This window comes from Ambystoma mexicanum, chromosome 6p (assembly GCF_040938575.1).
Source record: "Ambystoma mexicanum isolate Mex_15411 chromosome 6p, UKY_AmexF1_1, whole genome shotgun sequence".
Taxonomy (NCBI): Eukaryota; Metazoa; Chordata; class Amphibia; order Caudata; family Ambystomatidae; genus Ambystoma; species Ambystoma mexicanum.
This window is the reverse complement of record NC_090935.1, coordinates 1,167,151,624-1,167,163,729: the sequence shown is the minus strand read 5'-3', so window position 1 is coordinate 1,167,163,729 and position 12,106 is coordinate 1,167,151,624. Positions and strand designations below refer to the sequence as shown.

At 43.5% G+C, this 12,106-nt stretch overlaps 1 protein-coding gene across 1 annotated transcript in view; it reads left to right on the top strand.

The window, feature by feature from the left end:
- CEMIP2 (cell migration inducing hyaluronidase 2) overlaps positions 1 to 12,106 on the top strand; it is a 473,131-nt gene that overhangs the window by 240,132 nt on the left and 220,893 nt on the right. Inside the window, exon 12 of the mRNA XM_069625802.1 lies at positions 9,139 to 9,227. Within this exon, the coding sequence (XP_069481903.1) occupies positions 9,139 to 9,227 (89 nt within the window). The remainder of the gene's footprint in view (positions 1 to 9,138; positions 9,228 to 12,106) is intronic.

Genomic DNA, 12,106 nt, shown 5'->3' with positions numbered 1-12,106 from the left:
TTTATACATGTGTTCAGTTGGTGCTCAACCCATGAGCTGATTACAAACCCTTGACATACTATCTTAGCATGTTTCTTTATACCAGATACCCTGAAAGTGAGATGTCCCCAAACTACAATCATTTTCCCAGTTTTCTATCTGCTACACCATCCACACTGCTTAGTCTCACTTTCCTCTTACATAATGAGTACACAAAGCTAAGTAGCTGTTTACACAAAGTAGCGATCAATGGTTTCATTCAGACTGTACATCTACACACCTGCTGCAATATCACACACTGTAGTTGGTCTCCAGAGCTTGCTTTGCTCTACGATTATGAGATTCCATTATATATTTTTACCTTGGGGATTGTGAAGAATCCTATGGATTCCTCACTGAAACCCTGCCTATAGTCTCCTCCCAGGTGCCCAGAGAAAGGCAGATACTTCCTGGTACTGACCTTGGGCGTGGTGCACTGCAGGGGGATCACCTGGGAGGAGACGAGGCCCAGGGTGGTGAGAATATACTGTGGGATCAGACGCAGTATTTGACCTCTGAAAGGAAGTATCTTTCTGGCTTACCAAAACGGGTGATGGCATATTGTCATTATGTCTCTGACCCACTTATAAGATCTGTGACTCTGGGTACAAGTTCTGTAAAATCTGAGCAAGCCCTGTTAACAGCAAGATCGTATAAGGCGTTTCAGGATAAACACCCTCCTTACTCCCATATGTATAATGTAAAAGGATCTATCGAAAGTGCCTTAAGTCAAATATCTTCCTTTGTAATTACAAATTCTAAGAGCCCATCTTTAAATGACTATAAGGGGAATACATCTATCCTTAAAATCAAATCAATACCTAAAAGAACTAACTTTGTTGAAGGGGGCTAGAAGTCCCATAATCCCATGAGAAGTGGGGTGAGAAAGAGGGCTGAAGAGGCATGCTGTAGCAGTAGTCGAGCAATTAAGCCTAACAGTCCACGCCTGAAGGAACCTGGGAGGCATAAAAGGCTCTCGGGTGCAGACAATTGGAAGGATGTACGTTGAAACATCGAAGGGAGACATTTTTGCAGCTTTTGTTTTTTTGTAAACCTCAGGGGGGGGGAAGACCGCCCCCACACCCCACTTTAACTATTTCCCTTGCCCCACTCCACACCTATATTTTTTTAAATGTCCCCAAAATAGGAGAATTTATCGCAAAAAAGGTGCAATAATTTCTCGATTCAATGTTTTCCTTTTGACTTTTTCTGCGCATAATGAAGCAGAAGGAAGAAGGCAAGAAGCTGGCAAAACAAGCAGAAGTGGGAGAACAAGAGGGGTGCTGGAATGTGGATACAGCAGATTTCACCTGGTGTTCTGGGATGGTCCTGTTCCCCCAAACTCTGAAGTGCAGAGGCTGTGCAGCAGAAGGCTTGTAGAGAGGCTCTTTTCCCCATGTGAGCCTGATTGTTGTGGTTGCTGTGCTGAGAGCTTCAGAGACTGAGGCAAGGAGCAGTTGTCAAGCCGCGAGTCTTAGTAGCGAGAGTGGCTCCATAAACGTGTGGCTGTACCGGAGTCACGTTCAGAGAAGGGCATAGGTCCCTGTGAATCCAGAAGCAGTATAAGTTGTGGCAGTCATGCAACACGCAGAGCAAGTGTTATAGAAGTCAGTGAGTGAAGCTTGGCATTCTAATACCTTGCACAAGCCTTGTCGGCAACAGTATCCAGTTTCCTATTCACTCGCATATGATTCAAAGCATGGTGAAGTTTGTTGAAGCTGTAAAGAGGGAACAATGCAAAAGTAGCACTTGTGTATATTAAGTCCTTTTCCTTGCGCAATTAGCAAACACAGCATAAAGCCCATTGGTAAATTCTTAAGACTATAGTGGTCAAGTTTAGCTTATTAAGAAGAGTTAACGTTGTAAAGGCCATTACTGAATACCTAACACTGATAAGTCCATTGTTGAAACCTGTAACCTCTGAAAACCATATTAAGAAGTGGTTGCATGTTCCTAATAGTGATTACCAAAGGTAGACTGAATTGTATCCTTTACTTTGATTTGAGCATACATTTCTAATAAAAGAAGTTAAGCAGTTAAGCATTATATTTCCAATTGAGGAGAAGAGCATGCATTGCTCAAGCGAAGAATCTCCCCATGCTAAGAGTGAGACCAGCCTTTCTCAGAGTTAGTAAGCAATCTGACTGTTACTGTGAAGCTAATAACATTTCTGCCTGGTCTAGGATATGTGTGCAAGCATTACCTGAAGGTAAGAGAGTAGCACCAACGCTTCTGGGTAATTACTTGGACTGACAGCTGGCAGAAAGGTGAAGGTAAAGTTCTGTAAAGGAAACTGGCTGCTTGTAAAGACTATTTTGAAATCGATACTGCCTGTATTGCCAAGACTGGAAGACTGAGAGAAGTGGGTCGTATAGGTAAACCCAGGTTGTTGTTGTGGCAGACAGAGAAGAAGGCAAAGAAGCTGCCCCTTTTGAAGAGAGATATTCATAGGAAGAGTGCCTTGCCTACTTAAATGTTGTACTGTTGCTCATTTTATGTCTTGAGTACAAATAACTTCTAGTGACATTTAAAAATAATCTAAAATAACTAATCAAATCAGCTTGTTGGCTAATGAAGAAAAATGTAATTTGCAAACTTTGCTAAACAAGTTTTGAAAACTAATGTATGCCTTGCAGCAATGTTAATTAAATCTAGGGCACGCAACCCTCACATGCTTATTGAGAGGGTGTAGCTAGTACTATTGACACAATAACCCTGACTTGTGTCCTGTAGTTCAGTGGAAGACCAAACACGGTGATGTACTCCGCTGGACCCAGTCTACATTGGAGGAGCAGAACCAGTGTCTTCTTCCAACTCGCCCCTTTTATACTGGATGCATGTTGCTGATTCTTCAGAACGATTTGTCGCCTCTCTAGCACTGCCTGCAGACTATGCATATGAAGTACAACTTCCTCCTGCACCACTTTGGCCATTGTTACCTACGGGCTCCAGTATCTGCATATGTTGAGGCATTAGGCAAATGCATGGGTACATCTGCCTCTTATCGTAGCGCCTTCTGTGATGGCACATGAAGGCATAGATATTCACGGATATGTTCCGACTAGTGATGCATGACACAAATAAGGCAGTGTGTGTCTTGCTGAACTCACCCTCTGCAATTTAACTCCGCACACCACCCATACATAGATCTGAACTGTTGTAATGATGTGCTGTTTCCCATGGTTGTTGACCTGCAACCCCATTGAAGAGATATGTACTGAGACTTGCGCTGTTCATCAGTGTTGGTGTGAGCCACTTGGGAGAACTATTCTCTGTTGGGTTCACTGATGATGCCCTTTCAGTGTTTTTTGCTTGAAGTGTGCAGGTCTATGCCAGTTGTGGATATGCTGGTGCTCTTCTTCACGACCGAACACTTGATGGATGGGGCCATCGGGTGGTTCTTGCTCTTATGTTGTGCAACACGTTTAGGGGGTTGTGCTTTATGGTGTCTAACGTCAGGTAATCTCTCATATGCATGGTATTAAACAACATTACTTTGAAGGCTGTACTTGACATAGGATATCTGCACCTGCACATATGAGGCTACATATTACTTATGTTGACCTATATAGTGCATGGTTACACACCTCCCAGTCAGGCGTTCTCCTCAGGCCTAACGCAGCCACCCTCGGTCTGGATAAATCCTACCAGAACAAACACATACTCCTGATCTCTCAACCAGCACACCTACCGCTAAGAAGCAGCTACTACACGAATACCGCATCAGCTGCACACATTCCCGGTGCGCACACGCACCTTTGACTCTCTCTACTGACCCGAACTTCGGTTCCCAAGGGCGTTCAACCTACCAGCGCCTTCAGACCATACCAATGGTATATAAGGCGCTATATAAATGCAAAATAACATAACATAACATAATTGCCATTACATGTAATTGCTAGGGTATTTGAGACTGTACTTGGTGTATGAGGCTGCATGCCCCGGCTAAGTGGTGTTAGGAAAGATTTTGCTTTACTGCACCTTTCCTTCCATTCCTAGGGACCCCCACATGTTTTGGTTTTATTTTCTAATGTGACCTGCTCTTTTTACAGAGCAGTGAATTCTTCAGCTTCACTAGACTGGTTTTTGCTAATTTTTTCATGGGGAAACTGGACTGTCCTGCAGGCTGTCGGTACTGGAAAACATTGTTTCCCTTAGTCTTTTTACTTGTTACCACTTTTGGGAACTTGTTTTCACTTTAACTTTTTTTTATCATTGTATAATGCGGGACAATGGGGTACACTTTTTGTTTTGTCCTAGACTAACACGCAGAGTATTTCTGGTTACCCTAGGTGTGCTAAAGAGACTAGCTAGTGTGCAGCAGTTACTTTTTCCTATTTTTTTTGGGGTGTAATTTACTTTAGCCTTACCGCGTTTGGCTACTAACTGTGGCTAATGATCAAACCTGGCCATGCCACAAGGTTTTTCACTTGTCCTTTGGCCAGCTTGTCTTTTAACCTTCTTCCTGGCCTGTGAGGCCAGGAAAATCCTTATATGGAATTCCAGTGCCCGGGAAAGCAGAGTCTTTTCACAGACTACTGCAGGGCCATGGGTGTTGGCTGCCTGGAAGTGGTTTGGGACTGTCTGGTCCCAATCCACAGACTGGTTTCAGTGTATCTGAGTGGTATTTATGAGTTGTGCCACCAGTGGTCCTGATTGGATCACAACTAGGTTGTGTTTGTGGGCCAGATCTGTCATTGGCTAGTGGGATTTACAGCTCTTATCTGGCCTTTTGGATAAGAGCACCCCTGCCCCCACTCCAGAGAGATCCTGGAAGAAACCGACAGAGCCAATCATTCTGTCCAGCTGCAAAACCCGCGAGGAGACTGAAGACCAGTTGGACGAAGGCCTGGCGACCAACATCTGCTGATGTCCTGGTAGAGTCCTGTCTTGTGGAACTTTCTGTTTATCTTTTTAGTTGTAGTGTGAGAGCAGAAGTAGGGTTTTGATACAGGATGGTGAAAGTTACTTTGATGGACATTCTGACAAATACTTTTAGTATTCGTTTTGAGGCAGGGACATCCCTCTTAGAAGTTAGGGATAGTGAGGATCCTTTTCACTTCAAAATAAGTCTAGAACCAAAATCAGGCCACCTTTATGTCAGAGTCCCATGCAATAGAACAGACCCCACAAATGTTGACATTGATGGTTTCTAAAGGAACCATAACCTTGTTGCCACCAAGCATTGCTCATGGTGGCCCATATGCCAACAGAATTGGCATGCATGTACCCAGAATGCATATAGAATTTGAGCAACAAAAAAGGCTAAGGGAAAAAGAGGAGTACACCAGACTTGTTTGGGTCATTTTAAATTTGATTTGACAACCAATATAGCTTTTTCAAATGATTAGAAGAGCAGGTTTGCCAGATGTATCAGCATAACCGACCTGTCCACTGTATGGCTGTTGATGTGTAATGCTTCTCCCACAATGGCAGTATTTCGGTTATGTCTGTTTTAGAACCATAACTTGTTTTTTTTATTTTTTATTTCAGGGTTGTGGATATTGTCATAGCAGTAAAAAGAATTAGAATTCTGTTACATGTAAGTGCACAAAGCACAGCAGTCACCCAGTGCCCCTTTGATGTGCTGGGAATTCCCTCTTCTGAAAAACCACAGTAGAACACTAGGGTAATTCAGATTACACGTCAAGTTCTCAACCTCTCAGTAGAAAAGCCCGAATGAAACTTGGCTATTGCAAATTGTGACAATTTTGTGACTGAGAGACCCACCTAAAGGAACTGATCTGAGGTAGTCCCCTGAACTGTTGCCAAATAATAATTTGAAATCCACAAGTCATTATTTGATTGTTTTGAAGCACAAACCTGCCTCGAGAGAGCTGTGCAGAGTGTGGGTAGCCAGCAATTGGGCTGGCATCTTTTAACAGTAGCGCAGTACTGCAAGTTGAGATCAGTGCGTCGGTATGTGCATCCATTGGTATTGGTCTTTGTTTAGGTATTGTTCAAAAAGCCATGTTTTGAGAAATTTGTGAAATTGGGTAATTGTGGGAGCATTCCAAGCCAACATAGGATCGAATTCCAGAGGGTGGGTGCGCGAGAAGAGAAGGATTGTTTGAATGCCCTCTCTTTGCGGAAGAGTTGTGATTCAAGCCAGTTGGTTGATTTTACTGCACAAGGAGCATGTGCCACAATTTATGTGAAGCAAAGAACTGGGGGGTGGTCCTACTCTCTAGAATTCAAATGCATGCAATACAATTTAAATGCACAATAGTTTGAACCCTTGTGAACACCTAATTTGAATGGGGCATTCACCATTTGTAACAAACACAAACTGCTAATGAACACATATATCATTCATATTTTATAGAACAGCTTTTTATTAATTAGCTGATACTATGTTTTTACTTTGCATGTTATTTCGAGTATTCTTTTGTAGAGTGACAAAAGAGGGTAATCAACATGGTAGTGACAAACAATTGATATTGAACATAGTTGTGTCTACAGTACACAAACCAAAAAAAAGGTTTACACAGCGTGATAGGTACGTTTAACACATTTGGATAACAACTCATGAAAGGGTGCAAAACCAACATGTAATTAAATTCAAAGAACAGAGTGTACGTGAAAATAGGAGGAGGGAGACATTCACTGAAGGTCTCCTGTGCCCGGCTAGAGTCTGAACTCGTAGTAGATATGTGTTCATTAGTAGTTTGTGTTTGTTACAAATGGTGAATGCCCCATTCAAATTAGGTGTTCACAAGGGTTCAAACTATTGTGCATTTAAATTGTATTGCATGCATTTGAATTCTAGAGGGTAGGACCACCCCCCAGTTCTTTGCTTTACAAGCCCTCCAGTCCTCCCCGTACATGGGCGGCCTCTTTTTGTCTATACACACAATTTATGTGAAGCCTGTTCACCAGGTACACTGGTGTGCTACTTTTGACTGCTTTGTAGATGATACATACAGTCTTGAATCAGCATCTTGGCCTGGGTTGAAGCCAATGTAGTTTGCGCAGGAATGGTGTGATTTGGTCAAATTTCCGTGCACCCATAATAAGACGTGCTGCTTTTAGGGGAGCTAAGTGAGCAGCTGGGAGCTCCATCAGGAGAGCAGTTCCCCAATCGATGCGTTCTTCCACAAGGGTCTGCTCTTTGGCGTGCAAGTCCTGCAGCAGTATGAAGGGTTTGCTTTTTCAAAGGGTGGAGATTTGGAGCTATGCTGTTTGGGCCTTCTTGGCTATGTATTTCTGGAACAATATTCTGCTGTCAGTGGTGAACCCTAAGGATTTTGCTAAATGCAAGAGTTGTGGATCAAGTCCTTCTAGGCGCATAACATTGAGCCATTGTTGGACAAGTTGTATTTTAGCATCGGACCGATGAGGACAAATTCAGTCTTGAGAGGGTTTAGCTTGAGGTAGGCAGTTGACATTCAGAACTGGATGATGGCTAGGTAACCACAGAGATGAATGTCATGCGCGGTAATGTACTCTCATGTAGAACTAATTATCGTCTGCGTATTGGTGGATGGCTATATAGGGATATTTGAGGAGATTGCTCTGAGGCTCCATGCAAATGTTAAATAAGATTGGTGAGAGGATGGGGACTTGTGGGACTTTGCATGAGACTTGGAGTCAGAACGCAACAAGGTCTTCTGGACGGCCTGGTGTCTGCCAATTCAGGACTGTGCCAGAGAATCCCATCCTGATGGCAACGAGGGAAAGAAGGATATGGTGGTCGACTGTGTTGAATGGAGCCGAGAGCTTGAGGAGGATGAGGAGGCATGAGTCACGCTTATCCATGATTTGGACGGCATCTTCAAGCACCTGGATGCTGGCTAACTTGATGCTAGACTTGGGGAGGAACCCTGAATGGCAGTCATTTAGGAGGTGGAGTTGTTTGATTCTGGTGGGTAGTTGTGTATCAACCAATTTTTAAGTCTTGAAGGTGTCCCGGGAAATACCCTTCTATGAGGGAGGCATTAATGATGCCGAGGAGTGTGTTGAGCACCAGCCTTGTCAATTGTTTAATAATGGAAGCTGGGATCGAGTAAGAAGTAGGTTTGGGGGAGGCAATAGTTAGTAGGAGATCCGGGGGAGAAAGAGACGAGAATTCGGTCCAAAGGAGCAGTGTGAGTGCTGGGGTGCAGGGTGGGTGCTAATGCTTGAAAGTTTGATTCGATGGTCTCAGTGATTTGGTCTATTTTTTCTATTGAAAAAAAAAGGTTTCTGTCGCACTTTTCCTGAGTTGCTCGTACCTCTGGGTTGTGTTGAGAGTTTGGTACAGTGCTTTACAACTTCTTAGAGGACTTTGCTCCAGTTAGCAGCTGCTGGTGATGGAATAGTAATCCGCGTTGGCCTCAGCAATCAGAATCCTATGGTTGGCGCAGAGCGATTTGAGGTTGGTGAGGTCTCCCAGGTTACGGTTTTGGTGCCACAGTTTCTCTAGAGCTCCGATTGACCATTTGGTGGAGGCGAGCTCAGGGTCGGGTGGTTTGGTCTTAGCCCAGCTGTTTTTTTTTTGTTTTAAGAGGGCATGAATGTTCAATTCCTAACCTACATCCATTTCTCGAATGTTATTTTCATATTTTTAGTGGGGCACAGAAAACTAATATGAAACTAAACTATGTTTGCAGATGTTATCAGAGCACTGTAGTCTGACTGTGGAAGAATACAATGCAAATACCATGCATTATTCATGTTTTATGTTATTGTGATTTATACCGTGCACCACTGCCATTTTCATGGTCTCCAGGTGCTCTTTATCTAAAACTGTTGATGCTTTCATTGACACAAAAAGGGGGATCTGGGATGAGCCTGTTTATTTTTCATGTTTGTTTCTCACAAACATATCAATTTATCGTCCCCAGGTAAATCTAGGCCCAACACATTAATTCATCTCTGTTTACTTCCCATGTGCATAATGTGAATGATGCGTCATCAGAGTGTGCCTTTCGCAAGCCAGTGTGATAAACGTCTAGGCTTGCTCATTCTGGTCTCCTCTTGGGCAACAGCCTTTCCTGTGGGCTCCCAATGTTCCATAAAGGAATTCCAGAGACATTGGTGCTGGTATGGTTGAGATTCTTTAGGAGAAACACGTTGATTGTGACCTTAACCCTGCAAATTGATGTTAGTTAACACAGAGCTTTCTTTCTGTTAATTCAGGCCGGTCTCTTTATTGACAAGGGTGTGAAAACCTCGAATGCCAGCAGTGAAGACCCCAGAGAATACCTCTGCTTGGATAACAATGCCAGGTACTTCATTTGGTTTTTGCACATTACTCTATATGCATATCCATCTACTGTATCTGCCATTGGGAAAGATTCTTTTTGAAGCTTTACCTACATTAACATCAATAGAACCCCAACTTGTTGCTACGGTGGAACCTTGCCCTCAATTAGAGAGACAAGTAAAGTGGTTTTGTTTTCCTTTCCTTGCTAAATAGGGGGGCCTCCAATCAGGCATTAGTGTTCCCAGTACAAGAGACCCTGTTCCCTTTGCAAGATTTCTATGTTTTAATGTAGCACACATCACCTTAAAGTGAGGAGCTGCAGGGACACCCCTTTTTCCTTTGTAACATGCTTGATACAAGATTTGTCCAGGATTGGCTGGTGGCAGCAAATACTTTTTACCATTTTATGTTTTCCTTGCGTGCACTTTTTGCTTAATTCCATTTTGAGTACCATATACTCAAAATGGGTGTGCCTCACTTGTACATCTTATTCTGTGGCTATGTTTGCCCTTTGGTTTTCTTCCTGCCCTATTGGGTCAGGAAATATATTTAATTAGCTTCAGCTTTGATTTCCCGGGCAACATTGGTGGTGTGTGCGGATCCTGGCTGTATGTGGGGGTTGGGACTCTCTTGTCTCAATAATTGTTCTAGCCAGATGTCTGTTGCTATGCTGATGTGGGGCACGAGGCTGTCTGTGATTGGACAGCCTTTACAAGCTTGAAGTGTGCAGATCCTTACCATTGGTGGGCTGAGGTGTCCCCCAATCCGAATGTGGGAAAAGAAGCAATTGCCCAGAATGTTGACTGGAGCCAAGACCCTGAAGAAGAGGCACATCATGCTGAAGACCGGAAGACTGTTGGTGAAGATGACTAGCATGTGCCACACTTAGATGGAATCACGAACATTAGCGTGCGTCGCATCTAGATAGAATTATGAATGTTAGTGCCACACTTGCATGGAATTGTGAACACTAACCTACCTCACATCTAGATAGGATTATGAAGGTTAGCAAGTGGCACACTTAATTAGAATTAGGAAGGCTAGCAAATACCACATTTAGATAGAATTGTGAACACTAGCCTCCACCGGACCCAGACAGAATTGTGAATGATGGCAAGTACCACACCTGGACAGAATTGCGAATGTTAGCATGTGCCACACTCAGATAAGATTGTGAACCATAGCCTGCGTCACAACTAGATAGGATTGTGAATGTCGGCCAGTGCCACATCTAGATAGAATAGCGATTGTTAGCCAGTGCCACATCTAGACTGCATTGGGAACACCATTGAGGCCAGATTGAGATAGAATTGTGAATACTAGCTTGCCTCACATATAGACAGGTTTCGAAGGTGGACCAGTGCCAAAGGATTGTGAATATTAGCCAGTACCGGATCTAGATAGAAATGCAGAGATATTCACATGCCACATCTAGAAAGAACGTGGAAATTTAGAGCATCACTTTTAGACGGTGATGCCAATAACCAACCCACTAACAATTTCACCCCTCTGCATACACCTCTCAAACTCTAACCAAATACAACCTCAATCTATAGCACAACAAACCACACAAACTTCACTACACCGCAACAACAAAACAAACCACACATAGACTCGCACAACAGCACATGGCGGCTACCGACCGAAAAGCACCCCAATCCCAGCGAACGGTGTTAACCCGGCTGATGCTGCCAACGGCACATAACTGCTTTCTTGCACTTTTCCACTCATTCAGACTAACCTCACCCCCTTCCCTTTTCAGAGCCGCCAGGGGACCACTCCGGTGGTGATAGTGCACGGTACAAATATCCTTTAACATGAACTAGCAGTGCCTCCAAAACCTACTGAAGCCCTACCTCTCTTGCAATGATCTCAGCAGACCTTTCTTGGTGCTTCGACCCATGGGCCGGTGGCATCAACCAGTCCAAAGCCTTGAACAAGAAGCCTGCTGCCAAAAGCATTTGTAAATGTCTGAGAATCATCCTGTGGGCTGAACAGCTTAATGCAAGGCATCTCCAGTGCACCGGTTGCTGTCCTGAGTTCAGTGGAGTAACTTTGCTGAAAATGTTGGGGGGGACATCATGACAACTGAAAAAAAGGGGCGGTTGGAGTGGGCAAACCTTGGCACTGAGGGATAAGACTAGAGTACTACACGACAAGAGTCCATTGCCGACGCGCTCCGTTATCACTTTCATAAGGCTGATGGGTATCTTTAAAATTAAATTCTAAAGACTGGCGTCTTCTGAAAACTTATAACACCACAGTTGGTCGTTAGAATTCACTGCATTGACAACAGTAAAAAAGCCTGCTCCCCCTCTACCTAGAGAGGGCCTGCAAGCGGGGCGGAAGGGAGCTGGTGTTTGATTATTGGCACCAGGGCACTGACAAGCATATAGACATAATATAAAATGGATGCCTGCAAGAACAGTGCATTTGTGTTGCTTATTCTGATTTCATTAATTACTTGCAACATCTTTTGATTTTTTTAGATGTATCGACAGTTTACACAAATGGAGCGCATCCCTGATTATTTGCATTTTATTTTATGTATAGCGCAGCAAACACAAGTGTTTAACAAGTAAAAGACACTGTACAATTCAATTGGAAATAAATGAAACAACCAAATGAGCAAGCATGCAAATGTGTTTTGAGACGAGAAGGGAAGTGTGGAAAAGGAGCGAGAGTGAAGGAGAGGGATGCATTCCAATGTTTAAGGGCCAGTAAGGAAAAGGAGCAAAAGAAAGACATGGAGGTAATCGTAAAGAGAGAAAACAGCTTACCCAAAACTGAACCCTGGTTGAAGATGCCATTTTCTGAAATAGTCAGTGTCCAAATGTAGCTTGATGGCGTTCATTTCCTTGAATGAATTGCTGGATAATCTTGTCTAAAGACACCTGATCT